An 18,315-nucleotide genomic window follows, 5' to 3' on the forward strand; every position below is an offset into this window, starting at 1 on the left:
CGGAGGAATGCAATCATGCAGGATGTCGACGCTTTCAGGCGTCGCTTTGTTGCTGTTAGCAGAGCCGACACGCCACATTAGAGCAATTAGTCACCCATATTAATTCATTAAACAGTCAAAACAAAACTTTGGTTGCTAAGTGAGCCACTGAGAACTAGAATAGGCTAACAACATTTTTGTGATTTTTTTTTAAAATAAGTGCAGAAATAAATTAAATGCTCAATTTGAGTGCAAAAAAAAGCGTCATGTCAGAGAACTCTGATCAAAATCTATGTTAGAGTTGTCCAACTCGGAGTCCAGAGACGAGTAGGATCTTTCTTCACTGAAGGGGTCAATTGGGGTTGGGCAGTTACGCACACACTTTCAGCACTCCATTCGCCGACATTCAAATGATGGCTATTTTGGCAGCTACGTTGTGTTTTGTTTTTTACTTTATTTTCACGCATGCGCAAACGTAACGTGTAATATGTAGTTGTGTGTTGTCATATAATGTTCCAAGGTTCCAAATGTGTGCAATTACCCAAGTAAGTGTTTCTCAAGTGGTTTTTTTTGTTACGCAACCCCCCGCCAAAAAATAAATCAATAAATTGTACCCCCCCCCCCCACCACACCACACACACAACTCAAGACTATAGATCGCATCATTTGTCTATAACATTGTTGGAAGTAGACCTCGGCAGAGGAGCTAATTCTCCGTGCGCAGTTTCTGACAATGAGCTCGCTGCTGCTACCTACTGTAGTGAATGAAGAATTACACTTTATTCTCGTCGCCCCCCAAAAAACATGTTTTTTGGTTCTCACACACACACACACCACCTGGCATCACACTTTTTTGTGTATTTAGTGCCACTGCTAAATAAGTTTGATGAATCGTGCATATTTTTGGGGGGAAGGTTTGACATTGAGCAGGATGATACACCAAAGTTATCTTAACGTGTTAATATGTCTTGCAATTTGTAGAACCAATTTTGCACAATTTTACAAAATGTTTGGGATGAACGAGTACAGCGATTCAAATAAATGAATGGCGCAGGGTTGTTGTTTTTTCACGAAAACTGAGCGGCTGTATGAAAACAGGGACAAAATGTAGATTTAAAAAAAATGGTTGAAAACCGTATCGAATTAAAATTAGGGTAGAAATAAAAAGTATGCATTTTAGTTCCCATGGCAACCGGGGTAGAGCCAGAGCCTTGCGACTAGGAATGGCTTCTGGTTGTGGAAGCAATCGAGCAACCATAAAGACAATAAAAGATGTTTAAGAACTTGTGGAGGCAGCATCTGTACACTATACTGTGCCTATGTGGCACATGGACACATAGAGGGAGCAAAAATATTGACAACTTCACCAAGCACTCAAGTGTGTGCCGCTCATCAGACGCACCGTTGAGGTTCCTCTTTGCATCCATCAAAACTCAATGCAGCTTTGCTTACTTTGCGCAGAGTCACCACTGGCTGAAAAAAAATAAAAAAAACATATACTCAATTGTTTGAAAAATTTTGCACATGATGGGTGGACACTGGGAATTCAGATTTATAATTATGTCAAATGTTCTCTAAAAATGTCTGATTTTTATTGTCTTTGGAAAGACGGAATGTTTCATATAAGCTCCTTGTAGGCCTATTAGATCTCAGGTGTACCAATTGTGTCCAGTAATCGAGTACTCATTCGATTGGGCGGCATCCCAAAATAATTGTGGTGTTCTATTTTTTAAGCTAATTATTTTTAAAACAATGTTCCGAGAGCGAGGTGACAGAGTGCGTGAGAAGACAATGGAAGCATCTCATGGACGTCGCACCCTATCCCACACTTCCACGGCCCCGCGGCCCCGCCCCCTTCTCCTCCGCTCTTTGGTTGCCATGGCGATGACGTCAGCTTGCACCACCCCTTCAGCCCAGTAGAAGCGTTCCGAGAGGGAGGCGGCGCCTCCATCTCGGAGAGAAACAGCCGTCGTTTGTGCACCCGGGAGCCATCATCGCTTCTCTCCGTCTCCTTCTTCTTCTTCTCGAACCTTCCACGTCCCTTATCCGGATCCGAAAATGCGCGAAATTGTGCACCTGCAGGCCGGTCAGTGCGGGAACCAGATCGGCGCCAAGGTAATCTTCACGCTGTCACGTTTAAGGCTATTTTTGGACGTGCACAGATTAGTGCGTGCGTCCGTGCGTTCATTCATTCGCTGACCGTGGCGTAGATAGGAAAAAACAACCCATCCTCGCAGTATGTTCCAGAAGGAAGGTTTTGCACGTGAATGATGGAATTTATTTTCTGGATTAAATGCATTTTAGTGCCGGGAGTTCGGTACAGTATGTGACTCAATCAAAGGGTGGAGCCCCTCCCCCCCCCCCCCCTCCCTCCTATTCATTGACCTAGTTTACCTCACTAAAATTCTGTTGCATTTAAATCATACAGATACGCACACGCACATATAGCCTATATTATTTGATTTGAATGGTCTTTTATTCATGTTTTTATTTTTGCATTACAAAGCCTAAGATACTGCTTCTTCTTACATGACGGTTTTGCAATTATTTTTATACATTCGTTCATTCAACGCAATGCAGTTAAAAGAAAATTAAACCGCGAATCATTGCAGATTTGCACAATTGTAAGGCTTCATTGCCCATATATTCTGAATTTTATTCACGTTAATGCTTCTATCATTTGAATGAGCTGCATCTTCATCGCCAATCTGTCTACAGTTCTGGGAGGTGATCAGTGACGAGCACGGCATCGATCCCACCGGAGCGTACCATGGCGACAGCGACCTGCAGCTGGACAGGATCAGCGTCTACTACAACGAGGCCACGGGTAAACTCGACTTCATTTTGCGTTATTGAATAAATAATAAACGACATCGACATGCCATGGGATGCACCCCTTCATCAATAATTAATCAATCAGGGTTTTTTGTTAGTCTTAATTTTTCATCTTACCAAGTCATTTTGGACACGCCATTCTCTGCTCTCACGCAACAATGAAAACTCAAACGCTTCACAATTTCAGGTCGTCCATCTGTCAAGCAATTGCTCAAATTTTGTAGCAATCAGACAAAATTGAAAGGCACAAATCTGTCACGTGGATACATTAGGAGGTACAAGCCACAGTCACAAATGCGTTTCCAGATGTTAATGGGATGGAAGAAACATCCAAATGCAAAACGAGAACTAGGCCAACATTCTGGTTCCTAACATCACTCCGACCACGCGCTTTAAAGACAAGTAGTTGTCGCTTGTTCCAAAGTGCAGCAATGACACCTGGTTATTCCTTTTCCCAGGTGGGAAGTATGTGCCCCGCGCCATCTTAGTGGATCTGGAGCCAGGAACCATGGATTCCGTCAGGTCAGGTCCCTTCGGTCAGATCTTCAGACCTGACAACTTTGTCTTTGGTAAGTCACACTCGTGACTCATTGGTAGAGTGACAGTTAACGCAAATCCTTTCTCGTCCGTGCACTGATTTTGAATATTAATGTTTATCATCAACTAACAAATGTGAGCTTGAGAAATTTCTCCCTTTTCCTGAGCTAAATAAAGTTAATTCATTCCTTTTTGAAGAATAATATCACCTCAATCATCTCAATGCCCTTGATGGAACTGATCATGTCATCTCAGATCAAGTCTGAACTTGTGCTGACAATAAAATAGAATAGTCCATTGCATGAGACAGATCGTTGGTCAATCATAACAATCACAATTATAAAACATTTAGATTAGGAGTGGGCATCTCTAAATAAATAAAATAAATAAAAGACGATTCGATACGTATCCCGATATATTTTAAAGTGAAATGATTTGATTCGGCTCAATTCGATGCACTTGCCTCTTTTAAATACAAATCAATTTACAGATTCAAACTAGTGTTTGTTAGACCCCTAATTATGATGAAAAAAATATCTTTAATAAAGTGGAAGTCAACCTTAAACTTTTCTTGACAATAGTATGTTATATGTGACTTCACTTGTCTAAAGAGGTGACATTCTGATTAATATTACATTTGTGGAATATAAGTTATGAAGCGAAATCCATCCGTTTTTATCCATCTCAGGGGCGGCCATTTTGCCACTTGCTGCCGACTGAAGATGACATCACAGTTTCTGAGAGCTCAGGCGACAACCAATTACAGCGGTTTGCACCTGCACCTGTTTTCTGAAGCTGAGCTGTGATTGGTTGTTACCTGAGACCTGAGCAACTGTTGTCATGTTTGGTTTCTGTTTTTCCTTGTGTGTCTCCTTTGGTCTTGTTAAGTGTAATCCTGCCCTTCCTCGTGTCAACCAATCCGTGCCCTCGGCCACTTGTGTCTTGCCCCAGGTGTGTCTTGTTGTGTCGTTAGTGTGTGTGTGTATATAGTCTCCTGTCTCCCCTCTGTCGGGGTTGGATCATTGTCGCTGTCACCACTGGTGTTTTGTTGTTACTTTGATTTTTGGTCTTTTCAGATCTTTGTTGGTTTTGTTCACCTAGTACCCCTGGTAGTGTTTTTGTTAAATAAAGCGTTTTCAGTATTACATGCATCCCTGCCTGCATTTGGGTCCTCCAACCCCACCGTGACAACTGTGATGTCATTTTTAGTCGACAGCAAGTGGCAAATTGGCCGCCCCCTTAGATGGATAAAAACTGCTGGATTTTACTGCTTAACTCATATTCCACTAATGTGATATTAACTAGAATGCCATATTTGGACTAATTGGGCTGCATAGAACATATTAGAGATGCTTGGGGGGTCTCTGGAAGTCCGCCCATGTAGAAGATGATGCGATCCTTGTTCTTTTTTTTTTTTTCTTTTTTTTTAGGGCAGAGCGGAGCGGGCAACAACTGGGCCAAGGGGCACTACACAGAGGGAGCCGAGCTGGTCGACTCGGTCTTAGACGTGGTGAGGAAGGAGGCGGAGAGCTGCGACTGCCTGCAGGGCTTCCAGCTCACGCACTCGCTGGGCGGCGGCACCGGTTCCGGCATGGGCACGCTGCTCATCAGCAAGATCCGCGAGGAGTACCCGGACCGCATCATGAACACCTTCAGCGTGGTGCCCTCGCCCAAGGTGTCCGACACGGTGGTGGAGCCGTACAACGCCACCCTGTCGGTGCACCAGCTGGTGGAGAACACGGACGAGACGTACTGCATTGACAACGAGGCTCTCTACGACATCTGCTTCCGCACGCTGAAGTTGACCACGCCCACTTACGGAGATCTCAACCACCTGGTGTCGGCCACCATGAGCGGAGTCACGACCTGTCTGCGTTTCCCCGGCCAGCTCAACGCCGACCTGCGCAAGCTAGCCGTCAACATGGTGCCCTTCCCCCGCCTGCACTTCTTCATGCCGGGTTTCGCCCCCCTCACCAGCAGGGGGAGCCAACAATACCGCGCCCTCTCCGTACCCGAGCTCACCCAGCAGATGTTCGACGCCAAGAACATGATGGCGGCGTGCGACCCGCGCCACGGCCGCTACTTAACCGTGGCCGCCGTGTTCCGCGGCCGCATGTCCATGAAGGAGGTGGACGAGCAGATGCTGAACGTGCAGAACAAGAACAGCAGCTACTTCGTGGAGTGGATCCCCAACAACGTGAAGACGGCCGTGTGCGACATCCCGCCGCGCGGCCTCAAGATGGCCGCCACCTTCATCGGCAACAGCACCGCCATCCAGGAGCTGTTCAAGCGCATCTCGGAGCAGTTCACCGCCATGTTCCGACGCAAGGCTTTCCTCCACTGGTACACGGGCGAGGGCATGGACGAGATGGAGTTCACCGAGGCCGAGAGCAACATGAACGACCTGGTGTCCGAGTACCAGCAGTACCAGGACGCCACCGCCGAGGAGGGCGAGTTCGAAGAGGAGGGCGAGGAAGAGGGAGCCTAAAACCCCTCCAGAAATTCACCCACAATGAAGTAACCATTTCACCTCAGCCCTCCATCTTAGCTCCACTTTGCTCTGGTGTGTTTTTAGACGTTAGCTGTGTTCGGAATCATTCACTTATTCAGTACTCCACTGCCTAATCAATACATAGTGATATTTATAACACTCTTATGACCCAAGTGGGGTAAGTAGATAACCAATCGCTGAGTCCAAAAGGGACCAAGTAAATGCTGTTTTTTTTTTGTACCCAGTGCTTTTGGTTGAGGATTTGACTCAGCATGTTGGGTCAAGATTTTGATTCAACAAGGGTAAAACATTAACCATACTAATAATGAGTTAATGATGCCATCAGTATCGCTGTGCTTAAAAGTAATAATCATTTTATTACCAGCATTTTCGAAGAAGAAGCAACATTCCAATCCACTTAAAAGTCTTCAATTCAATCTGCTGGGGCAAAATATTACATCCAACCTTGGGTAAAAGTGACCCAATTCGCTCAAAATCCACAGCAAACCAACATTTTTTAGCTCAATAAAAAGTTCACAAAAAATCTGAATACTGTATAGCGATTAGGGTTCAGAATTACTCACTGATCGGGTCGTTAATGCTCCACTACAAAAAGCGAGACGGGTCACTCTACTGCGTAGCGTTTCGTGAGTGGTTCCAAACACAGTCATTGTGTTAGCGATACTAGTGAAGGTTTCGCTTGTGTTTTTTTGCAATGTTGTGAAAGCACTGAATCAACCCTCACATTCGCACCCCTGCTCCGCCATTGTTTCCAAGCAAGCGAGTCTTAACTGTGAAGCCTTTCCATTGGAGAAGCATTAAAAAAAAAAATGTGACTCAAAAGTCGCTTTGTCCCTCTCTGTGTCGTTCTTTGTGTCGTGTGATGCATACCTCAACACAGTTTTATTCATTTATATCAATCAGTTATTTAATTTTGAGAAAAATTAGAATAAAATAATAAATACTTAGGTAAAATATTATGTTTAAACAATTTTTTTATTTTATGAATATAAATTTTAAATAAACACGCATTTTTATCAGTGCATGTTCAACCATGCTTGCATGTTAAATGACCCCAAATTACAAATAATTTTGCATGTTTTAGGAGGATCTTGCAATAAAAGACTAGTTGTACAAATGCAGCAGGAATTTATTGGACAAAGGCATAAATTAACTTAGAAACATAACTTAGAAAAAAAAACATGATACCATGACAAGTTGATCGGATGAAATGCTTTACATATGTAGACAGCTGTTGATTCAAGCTAAATGAGTGTTGATGAGCAGTTTGTTGAGGTAAATAAAACATCAAGTGGTATTGATTTAGTATATAGTGCACGATACATACCATAAAACAAGTTTAAAGCCACTTCAGGAAAAAATGAAATGTTTGGTAGTGCTAAAATACTGGAGCTGTTCTGAGGGAGGGAAATGAATGAAGACCACTTTTGAAAGCCACCTGTGCCATAAAAGTTTTTTCAAATGAGTCTTTCCTCCTTGGGGAGCTTGAGCACATCAGTGGCGGCTACGCCGTGAGTGACGCACTGCTCCTCGGCGCTCGGTCGGTACGCGCCCTCCGTCTGCCGCTTCTTCTTCACCACGCACAGCAGCCAGCCTACAACCGCCAAGACGATGGCGAGGAGGCCCAGCGTGACGGTGGGGGCCACGATGGCCGCGATGTTTGGCCCCTGGAAGCGGAAAGAAGCAAGCAAATCATGAGTTAGAAAAAATAGATTTGGAAAACACATTACCAGGCTGTCAAGTGCACCCCACCCACCCCTCCCCCTCGAGTGTTGGTACACCAATTTAAAAACAAAAAAATCCTGTACCCTTGAAAATAGTCAGAAACAAAATAATGGGTTTCACTTACTGTAGCATTAGAAGATCTGAAGTCACTCGATACAGTGTTATTCCCTTAAGGGGAAAGGAAAAATATTTTTGAAAAAAATAAATGAAAGCAAGAGAAATTAAACCATGTTACATTTTTTGAAGGTCTGGTACATTGTCAATGATAAACAAGTGTGGGAACCAATGGTGTTTTCTATTAATTAAAGAACCAAATGTTAAACCAATAATATGAGATTACCGGTAGTTGTTTATTCATGAAAACACTTGGGTTACTGTGTCAGGTGTCCCCAAGAAACCCCCAACTTTTATCTAATTTTACTTGCAGGGTAATTTAGCATGATGAAAAGAAGATCCGATAGGGTAATACTTAGAAGATGGCCAGGAACCTTTGAGGCAGGGTCTGCGCATCCAGTGGATTATATAAAAAGTCTACATACCCCTAGTAAAATGCCAGGTTTCTCTACCAAATGTGACCTACCTATAGAACCTATACAACTCAATGTTAATTGAAAAATGGTGTAGTTCTAAAACCAATAATTGAGTTCATGTAGTTGCATAAATGCTCACACCCCCTTCTAATTGAGTATGTGGCTGTGTTCAGAATGAACCAATCACATTTAAACTGATCATTGCCAGTGTTGGGAATAACGGCGTTTTTTTCATAAACAATCTAATCTAACTAATTATTCACCCCATATTTGAAACGCCGTTATCATTATTGTATGTAAAATGCGTTGCGTTGCAATTCATTTATCAGTTTCAAGGCTCGAAGTAAGCTGCAAGACGTGCAGTCGAGTGTTGCTATGAAATGTCATGTGCGCACAGTTAGAGGCACTGTTGTTGTCGGACCTCGTCACAATAAAAGTGCCTTGACAGCTGAAATGTATAGTGACTTTTATTTTGGGGGTGCCGCAGGAAGCGTGTCACGGCGTGAGGGACGTGTCTTCCTTTTGTAGCTTAGCCTGCCCAGAAGTCATTCGTGGGTGACATTAATCAAAATAAGAGTAGAGATTTGCCGAAAAACGGCCCCCATGAAGAGCGATTTGTTGCCAATTCTGTTCCACCAACAACCATTAACATCGCAACTCCACAAGCAAGCACCATAACAGCGGTCAAGAAAAGATATCGGTGTTTGGTAAGTCATAGCGACACGTTCGCCTAGTGTAATCAATAGCACCAACAATCGTATGTCTCTTATTTCACGAGTGCTAAAAACGTGAAAAATGTTGAACGAAATATCCAGTCTCGGCAAATCATGCATTATATAACATTTGTATGTGAATGATGCAAGCCTCGAGTTGGGCAGTTTTCTGACGTAAATCAATCAATTAACATGTCTTTAAATGTGCAGAATTATAAACTGAAGATATATCACCATAAAAATCTGCATTAAGCACTATAGTTCATAGCATTGGTGGTTTCTTTTATATATTATTGATTATTTTAGCCCACAACAATCATAAAAAATGCCCAGGAAATCCTGGAGGGACTGTCTAGGACTGTCTACAAATTACCTATAGATGACATATGTGCCACAAATCACCATATATCTAGTATTTATTGTTATTATTATTATTGCTTTGGTATTTGGCAGAGGTAGGACATACATCACCACTCCAAATGTAATGAATTATTATTATTTTTATTATTATTATGATATGGAGTGAGGCATTTGTGTGACATAAATATTCACAAAAATAAATAAATACCATTAATAGTCTCGACATAATTTGAATTCCTTGTATAAAAATATAATAATAATAATATAAAAATCCAAATTATTTGATATATATATATATTTTTTAAGTAGTGAAAATAGTTACTTTTCCTGGTTACGAGTTACTTTTATTATGAAGTAATTATATTACTAACTCATTTACTTTTTTTAAGCAAGTAATGAGTAACATAACTAATTACTTTTTTAAAGTAATTTAGTAATGAACAATGGTTGCGTTTGCCAATCACAAGTTTTCCCACATGAGTTTAGGAGATTTTGTTCTGTTCCAATAAAATCAAGGTTAAACCTACTAACCTATATGTAGCACTTGTCTATTAATTATGTTTGCGCACTGTTGGATTAATACTATAGGCATCTTGGTTATTTTTGGTACTGTATCTGTTGAGTATGTTTTTCTTACATTAAATTTGTTATGTTTCAGAGTTCTTAATGTAAAACACTAAAGATTGTTACCATGGCAACCACAACCAGGTTAAAAAAACAACACCACACATTTTTCCCTCCACAGAAGAAATTCAACAATGTGAGTATGGCAAACATTGCATCGTGCATTGTTGACATAATTTTATCTCATAACAGAGAGTGCTGCACATTCTGCTCACTGGGGTAAGCACATAAGCTGTGCCCACACTGTTTCTGGACAACCCCCCCCCCCCCCCCCTCGTCCATGTGAGCGCCCATGTGATGACTCAGTGACATCACGAAACTACACACTAACCACTTTGAGGAGGAGGAGGAGGCTGAGGAATGTGGAGTGAGTTGCCACCATCCAGTCAGCTGAATCAAACACACGCTGAGATATGAATTAAAAAAACAAAACACTGCTCATCTAAAGTGTATCTCATTTGTCGGTTCAGCAGCTGCTAGTTTCTGGTAGAGGGACTTTGGGGAAACTACAAACAACAAAAACATCACCAACTCGTGGAGTCAATAATTCACCAGAGCAAATAGTCAAGTTAGCAAGGACAAAAGTGCAACGTGATAAGGGCGCAGGGAGTGAGCAGAGACCAAGAAGAAGAAGAAATTTAATTATGTGTTGATAAGCTACTGTGTTTCTTAGCAAAATATGCGTCTTTCAACTTTTCTCACGGCATTAGAGTGTGACTACAAATTGACATTTTGCCCAGAAATGCAAGCTACTAGCATATTACACCTAGTGCAACGGCCAACAACACCGCAATGAAAAAAGGAGTTCAGACCAATTGGAGAGTGATAAAAAAAAAGGATTAAAAAACAATAACAATTAATTAATTAATAGATAATGGATGAAGGAACTTTTGTCTAATGCCAATCTTTAGTAGCCTCTGTAACTTCAAAACAGAATCAGTAAACACAAAATCTCAGTTAATCTGAAAGTTTCTTCTTTTTATTTTTTGCAATCCATTTTGATGGACCACCTTAAAGCTTCCGTTATATCAAAGCAATCATTGTCAAATGATTAATTGAGTGCATTTGGTTGTTTTTTGGACACATCCTCTGACAATGCCATGACATCACTATGTGCCAACCACTATTCACACAATTGTTTTCATTATTATTATTATTATTATTACATATTCAAAGACGCATCAAACCAGTGACTCACCCCACACGGGACTAGTGAAGAGCACCAGCAGAATAAGAAGTGTCCTCCCCAGCACCATGCTGGGCAGGCATGGCCACCTGTCCATGTCTAGAACCGGGCCAGGTGTGCGGGCATGGACCGGGTCCGGCTGGCATCAGCTGGGGTCCATCTGAAGACAAATCCTCCCTTTAGAAGCCAAGGCCAATGTGCTCCCGGTGACTATTTTAAACAGAGACAAGGAACAAGCAGTGAGTCAAGCTTAATCACCGCAAAACCACCAAAGCTAAAATCAGTCTGTTGTAGCAGGGGTCGGCAACCAAGGCCATACTTTATGTGGACCACCGTGAAACTCTAAATATAAATGTTAATCTTAAACTATTGTCGACATCTTTGCTTTTGTGTGTGTGTGTGACAGAAATAAGTGAACAACTCAACTATGGAACCAAATAAAAAGGCCATATTAGAATGTGATGCCAGTTAGCATAAGGTACAGACACAGTACATAGTACATTTCTTGGACAAAAGTCAGTTAAGGAACTATTACAATGTAGCAGTGCGTAGCATAGCTTTTGGGTAGCATAGCTTTGAAAAAGTGGTACATACATTATGTTTCTGTACAAACTTTTAGGGGAATAATTGAAGGCACTTTACATAGTGATAATTGAGTGCTGATTCCCATTAAACATGAGTTTTAATAAATTGTTAGTACCGGTAGTTCTTTCTGCACACAGCCACATCTTTAGTTATGAGTGGGTGCGCGCACTTATGCAACCACATCAATTGAGTGTCTGTGTTATCTAGTTTGACTTCCTTCTCGAAAAGAGTTACTTTTTGCTTTTAAATGAGTTCACAGGTTAAACGTTTTGATATTTGTTTTGGATTTATTTTTATTGACCATATTGTACAATAAACGGCTGCATGGTGTTGAATGAAGCAATTTAAAAAAAAATCTCTCTTAGCTGCTTCGTACAATATGGCCTTCGGTGCCTGTTAGTTAGATATTTACTAATAACATATTAAAGCCATAATAGAGAACAAATAATACAAACCTCAATCAACCGGGCTGCCTTCAAATTGACGAGGATGAAAAGACTTTGGGGAACTCCTACAGTACTTCCGCCAACCTTAACGGACAATCGCTTGTACTCAACACGTTCCAAAACCAATGAGAAGAATACGAATAAGAAAGCACCTGCTTTACGAGTGAGCGGTGTGCTCACTCACATCCTCTTTAGGGAAAGCAGTTTTGAGCGTTGATCACGTGACCCTGCTCGGTGTTACATTACCTGAGCGCACCTTCCTCGCTTCCTTCCCTCGTGCGCCAGCACAGATCCTCCTTTGTGCAAAGTCCACTGAAAACGTCGTTTAGTGGAGCACAGCAGCCTCGAGTTACTTGCAACACAAACGCACCTACTATCACATTGAAACCTATTGTGAAATATTACAAGGCATATGTTGTTTTTCCCCTCTCTAAACGAGCCTTCTTTTTCTTCGTCTCTCCTTGCGTGAGCGCAATGTTTGACTCAACTTGCTTTTGAACCTCACCACCTAGCAACCTGCCTTGCGTCTCATAATTAGACAGCGCTCCCACAAGGTGGATATCCGCCCTACACCACGTGAAAAAAAATGGATGCTGACATTCCTGGAATATTTATTGGGATGAAAACCTGCTGCCAAGCAAGACCACTGAGTCCTAATCCGCACCTAATCTCCCTTGAGCGGCAGCAAGAGGGGACAAAAAAATCAAGGAGAAAAAAAAAGGGGGAAAGTGGGCAGATCTAATCTGTAGGCAGTCAGATGGTGTTGCACCGTGGGAAAAAGTCATGCAGGTAAAAGGATTAAGTATCTATAAGGAAACTAATGAAATAATTGCAGATTGCAGAGAAATGTAACTAAAATAACATTGATATTTGTATTTTTAATGGCACATGCAAATCAGTTATTAGATGATTATAAAAACCAATAAAAAAAAAAGCATGTTCATGTATGTAAAAAGATTTACAAGTAAATGATTGAAACGCAATATAATAAAATGTAAAAACTAATTATAAGAAAAAACACTAAACAAAAATAAATATGATAATCAAATTGTATAGGTAGAAAATCAAGAAATAAGTGTTTAAAATTAATGAGTGAATTATTTCAAATAATCAAGTATGTAAAAACAAAACGAAATTTTGATATTCATGACTAAGTAAAAAAATATATAAATGTGGAAAACAAAATAGATTATTTAATGTATAGTCAATACAGTCAATAAAAAAAAGTAAATTATTCATGTGATCACATTTGTAAAAATATAAATAAATAAGTATGCCATTGTAAACTCATGACAAAGTAAAATATTAAAATAAAAATGTAAACATAATAATGCGTAAAATTATTTCAAATAATGAAGTATGTAAAAACAAAAGAAAATGTTGATATTCATGACTAAGTAAAAAAAAGATAAATGTGGAAAACAAAATAGATTATTTAATGTATAGTCAATACAGACAATACAAAAAATAATAAAATGTAAATTATTCATGTGATCACATTTGTAAAAAATAATAATAATGTAAACATAATAGCTGTGATGTAATGGTATTATCATAATCTGATTATTAAATGTAAAATGCATTTTAATTTTTTTTAAATGTTAATTAATAATCATTGCGTAAGAAAAAGTTTGATTATTGTTATTAAAATGTTCACATAAGTTAATAAAATGTAAGTATAAATGTGAATTAATTAATTGATGTGATCACATCTGTACACCATTTTTATATTTGTGACTAAAATAATGACTAAAAGAGGTGCCACCATCATTTTTTACTACCTCTTGGGTACGGATTTAATGTGATGGGCTACCACACACACTTCAGAAATGACACATCTAGATATTAGAAATAACACAATTGTTCAAATGACCAGTATGTTATTATTAATAATAAATTATATTTATTCATGTGAAGACGCTGATCACGTTAATTCATTTGTATAAATCTTTGCCAATGTTGACGTTTTCAAATGATCATTTATGCATACATATTATTGGAAATCAGAATGTCCAATCACTGATTAACTATTTTTAGAACAGGCCCGCAGGTCCTTGGTGGCACCAGTTGGGGACCCCTGGACTAAAATAAACATTGTTGAAAATAATAACAATAAAAAACATTGATTTTTTACTTTAATGTTATTGTAATAATCATTAAATAAATATAAAATCAATTAAATATATGATTACAGTTAATTAAATACAGTGATCATTTTAGTAATTGACAAAATAAAAAGCAATACAAATATTAAGAAATTTATGTGGATTTTTCACCACTTTTTTTTTGTTTAAAATTACTATAGGCTACTTATGAAATATAACATCATCAGAATTTTTTTTGACATTTTTAATGTGATGAAATGATGATAATGAAAAAGATTATTTATGCAACTGAACGGACTAAATTAAATGTCAATTTGTAAAAATGCAATTGAATTGCATTTATATATTATTGTTTATAAAAATGCATTTTATAAACATGAAGCATAAACAACATAAAGTCAATTAAATGTGTTGCCAATTTGTTTATTTATTATATTGTCAATTAAGTTTAAATTATCTAAATGGGAAACGTCCCTTGTGTTGTGTCTGTTGCATGTACTTCTGCAGTTGACCAGAGAGGGGCGTCTCTTGAATACGAGCGACCGGAAGCTAAGCTTACCCTTCTTTCCGTGAGGCGCATGGCATTGTGGGTAAACTTGCCAAAGCGGCGGGAGAGCGGGCAACATTATACTCCAAACATTTTTGTCTTAAAAAGGAGGAAAATAATAATTCCCCCCTTTGTAGAATGCGAGTGAATTGCGTAGCTTTTGTCGTGTAAAATAAATTTAAAACTTTTTCGTCATTTAAAATCCATTGGACGTGTGGGTCTACCAGACGGCGAAGTGCGCTTTTAGGATTTCCCGGGAAAAGGTATTTGAAGCGCCTGTTTTTGTGTTTAGCAGCACCGTGCTAACACTAGCACAAACCCCGCGACTCCAACGATGGCGAAGGTACAGGTGTTGAATGTGGCCGTTCTGGATAACCCCAGCCCGTTTGGGAACCCCTTCCAGTTCGAAATAACGTTTGAATGCATGGAGGACCTGCCTGAAGGTGAGTACCGCCGCTGTCGGACATGTCGCTGAAAAGCTAACCGCTAACGTCGTTCGTTAACTCGCGGCGAGCTGACTTCATTTAATAATGTTGTTCTTACGAGTTCACCTGAAAACACCCACAGTCTTTGTCAGGACGATTCAAATGTGTGTACGTTAGCGGTGTGCGTAACATTTCAAATATTTACTTGGAACCACCATTACTTGACGATTCCAGTCATGTAGGTGTCATTTTGCTGTGACAAATATTTAGTTCTGACTGTTTAAAAGCACTGAAAATGCTACAATTTCTGGCCAACTTATTAATGCAAAGTGAATGGAAGCCTGGGGGTGGAGATGTTAGCTGTGACCTTTTTAATTCAAACTTCCCTAACTTTATTAATCTTTATCCTGTTTTTAAAAGGCTGCTATAGTTGGAAAGCTTGCTAAAACAGACAACATGTAACAGTGATGGTAATAATATCTAATTAATTACTTAATTCCAGTTATTACACGAAACAACAGGTACATCTCAGCATACTAAACGTATACTGAAATATATAATAAATGTTAAATACAAATTTTCAAGATAAAACGTGAAAGGTCTCTAAAGTGAAGTACTGTGTACTATTGTAAAATAATATGAATGTAATAAAATACAGCAAATAAGGCTAAAATAATAATTATTTATTGCTGCCTGTATCTAATTTCTATAGTAGGTGCCACACCTTTCTTTCTACTAGGCGAGGGTATTACCTGACTGAGAAGCCAAACATTATTTAGAAAAATGTCAGTCATTCTTCTGATTTAAAAATAATAATAATATTTTTTATATTTTCATTTAAGACATGTCTAAAATATTTCTGAGCAACATCACATCCTTTTTGTGCTTTTACAGACTTGGAGTGGAAGATCATTTATGTGGGCTCAGCAGAGAGCGAAGAGTACGACCAAGTCCTGGACTCAGTCCTGGTTGGACCAGTACCTGCTGGACGACATATGTTTGTGTTCCAGGTGACGCCATGCAGCCATGTTTTATTTCATTTTAGGGCTCAACTGATTAAATGAATATTTCGAACAATTCGATGAATACAAATATTCTGTGTTGGAATAAATTGATACCATGAAGTCATGAGAAATAAGTGTGTAAAAGACGTAGAATAAACAAAGTTCTGCATCATTTCACATTTAATATAGAAAAAGTACAATCACTGCACAATCACTTGCTGACTCCCATGTCATTCACCAGGTCAGGCACTGCCTTTTAATGTCATGGTGCAGAATGTAAGGATGTTGACCCCAAGTGGACAAACATAATAACTGCAATTCACACAGATGTTAATGATGCAAAATAATTTGTATCCCATTAATCAGAAGAATAATTAAAAAAAAATATTCGATGGCTCGGGGCTTAAAGTACTTCAGCACGGTGCCGGATTTCCGACGTAAGAGCCACTAGCGCAATGACAAATCCAGCAAAGTAAACTGTTTACATGTGGGGAATATTTGACACGTCTGGCAAAACACCGCCAATGTGGAGAGAAGGCCAACTTCAAAATAAACCTTCGCATACCAAGCAATATGTGGAGCGCAATGCCAATGGACGCATTTATTTTAAAGTTGTTCCTGAAAGCGTTTTGCCAGTCGCGGCGCAACTGATAACTTGACTCGTCCTGCGGAACGAGTGTCTGCCGTTCTTATTGCCGGCGTAAACAAAACAACTTCGTACAGAAATCACGTTCGATCGCCAGTTAAGGGCATTAAAAGAAGACTTCATTACGCTGACATTGTATTGCACAATGCCCGTTGCCAGTGTTTAGGGCGTCTGCAGTGTTAGCATGCTAACGGTGCTAGTGGCTACAGCTAGAGTCATCATTGGACTAGTTTTCAAAGGCAGTCTAATCAACGTGATGATTTGCACACTTTGATGCTGACAACCGGACACATTTGCCGCTCCTAGAGATCAGTTAAATAAACCGAGTTCACTCAATTGTGCAGTTGACGGTCGGCAAAATCACAACTGGCCATCGGGAACTTCATAAGTTTCCCAAATGCCCAGTCCATCCACGGCGATAAATCGAATAGTAATTAATGGCTTGATGTCGGTCGAACAACGAATTGGCACGTTGGACACTGCACCACCGCCCCCCGGAAAAAGTTCAGGCTCAGGATTTTTTAAATTTTTTTTTTACTTTAAGCCCTGGATGGCTGCAGCCCTAATCTCCATTCTCATCATTTATTTATTTGTTCTCTTGATAGGCAGATGCGCCAAACACGGGCCTAATCCCCGAGAGCGATGCAGTCGGTGTCACCGTTGTGCTAATCACCTGCACGTACCGAGGCCAGGAGTTCATCCGTATTGGTTACTATGTCAACAATGAGTACACTGACCAGGATCTGCGCGAGAATCCTCCCATCAAACCAGACTACACACAGGTTGGACCAACTCTGATAACATTCTCTTTTCATTTCCAAATAAAATTAAATATTGGTGATCGTTCTTCTGTTTGCAGCTCCAGAGGAACATCCTAGCATCGAACCCGCGTGTCACCAGATTCCACATCAACTGGGAAGGCTGCGCCGAGCGGATGGAGGACTCGGAGAACGTGGACCCATCATCCAACTCCATGCTCCCACCATCCTGTCTTCCCGGCAAAGCCCCGCCCTTGGGAATACTACCAGAGAACTCAATGGACTGCTTATAGACACGTCCCATGTTTCTTTTCTTTGTTAAGTGGGGGGTTTGTTTTGTCACAATGTACAGACAAATTTGCCTTATAACCGCTTTTCTTTTCCTTCAAGCGCTTCAAAAAGTGAGAAGCCATTCCATGGAATTGGCTGTGGTTCAACTTTGTTTTCCACCCCCCCCCCCCACACACACACACACACAGCAGAGTTGTACCATGTTCATGCAGTTACAGCATTGAAGCAAGTTGCATATAAATGGCAATATTTGATGTGCAAGTTGACACTTAAACGAATAGGAAAATATTTCACTTCCTCCATGTGGTTTTTTTCTAATTTGTTTGCTATTTTGTGTTCTAAATAAAACTATGTATTTGTATTTGAGTGTGTTGTAAATCACGGTTTATGCTTTTACCAACTATTGACAATGTGGCGCACCTAAAATTATTCCAGTACAAAGTTTTTTATCGACACTTATGAGTAATCCCGTATGTTTTCACATGTTGCTAAAAATAGCCTGTGTCA

At 40.0% G+C, this 18,315-nt stretch overlaps 3 protein-coding genes and 1 long non-coding RNA gene across 6 annotated transcripts; 3 read left to right on the forward strand and 1 right to left on the reverse strand.

The window, feature by feature from the left end:
* The first annotated feature begins 1,894 nt into the window (after positions 1–1,894).
* tubb4bl (tubulin, beta 4B class IVb-like) lies at positions 1,895–6,688 on the forward strand. Its single transcript, XM_086085580.1, has 4 exons — positions 1,895–2,094; positions 2,698–2,806; positions 3,273–3,383; positions 4,782–6,688. The coding sequence occupies exons 1-4, from the start codon at positions 2,038–2,040 to the stop codon at positions 5,837–5,839; spliced, it is 1,335 nt and encodes a 444-aa protein (XP_085941706.1). The 5' UTR covers positions 1,895–2,037; the 3' UTR covers positions 5,840–6,688.
* A 283-nt stretch (positions 6,689–6,971) lies between these two features.
* crb3a (crumbs homolog 3a) lies at positions 6,972–12,680 on the reverse strand. Of its 3 annotated transcripts, XM_086085675.1 has the most exons (5): positions 12,185–12,680; positions 12,042–12,116; positions 11,014–11,211; positions 7,713–7,756; positions 6,972–7,530 (listed from the first exon to the last, which is right to left on the reverse strand). In XM_086085675.1, exons 3-5 carry the CDS (start codon positions 11,096–11,098, stop codon positions 7,321–7,323), a joined length of 339 nt encoding a protein of 112 aa, XP_085941801.1. In that variant the 5' UTR covers positions 11,099–11,211; positions 12,042–12,116; positions 12,185–12,680; the 3' UTR covers positions 6,972–7,320. The 3 variants fall into 3 exon arrangements, with proteins under 3 accessions (XP_085941801.1, XP_085941809.1, XP_085941793.1); XM_086085683.1 differs by lacking the exon at positions 12,042–12,116 and having other exon boundaries at positions 12,279–12,680; XM_086085667.1 differs by having other exon boundaries at positions 12,042–12,271.
* On the forward strand, positions 8,645–10,256 carry LOC147181297 (uncharacterized). Its single transcript, XR_015096026.1, has 2 exons — positions 8,645–8,825; positions 10,008–10,256. It is a non-coding gene; the product is annotated as an uncharacterized LOC147181297 (long non-coding RNA).
* A 2,016-nt stretch (positions 12,681–14,696) lies between the features above and the next one.
* On the forward strand, positions 14,697–18,174 carry LOC147181298 (histone chaperone asf1b-B). Its single transcript, XM_086059400.1, has 4 exons — positions 14,697–15,127; positions 16,004–16,119; positions 17,365–17,541; positions 17,619–18,174. Exons 1-4 carry the CDS (start codon positions 15,019–15,021, stop codon positions 17,808–17,810), a joined length of 594 nt encoding a protein of 197 aa, XP_085915526.1. The 5' UTR covers positions 14,697–15,018; the 3' UTR covers positions 17,811–18,174.
* The last annotated feature ends 141 nt before the right edge of the window (positions 18,175–18,315 follow it).

The sequence above is a fragment of the Leptonotus elevatus genome, chromosome 1 (genome assembly GCF_054856555.1).
Source record: "Leptonotus elevatus isolate MCC_2025b chromosome 1, RoL_Lele_1.0, whole genome shotgun sequence".
Taxonomy (NCBI): Eukaryota; Metazoa; Chordata; class Actinopteri; order Syngnathiformes; family Syngnathidae; genus Leptonotus; species Leptonotus elevatus.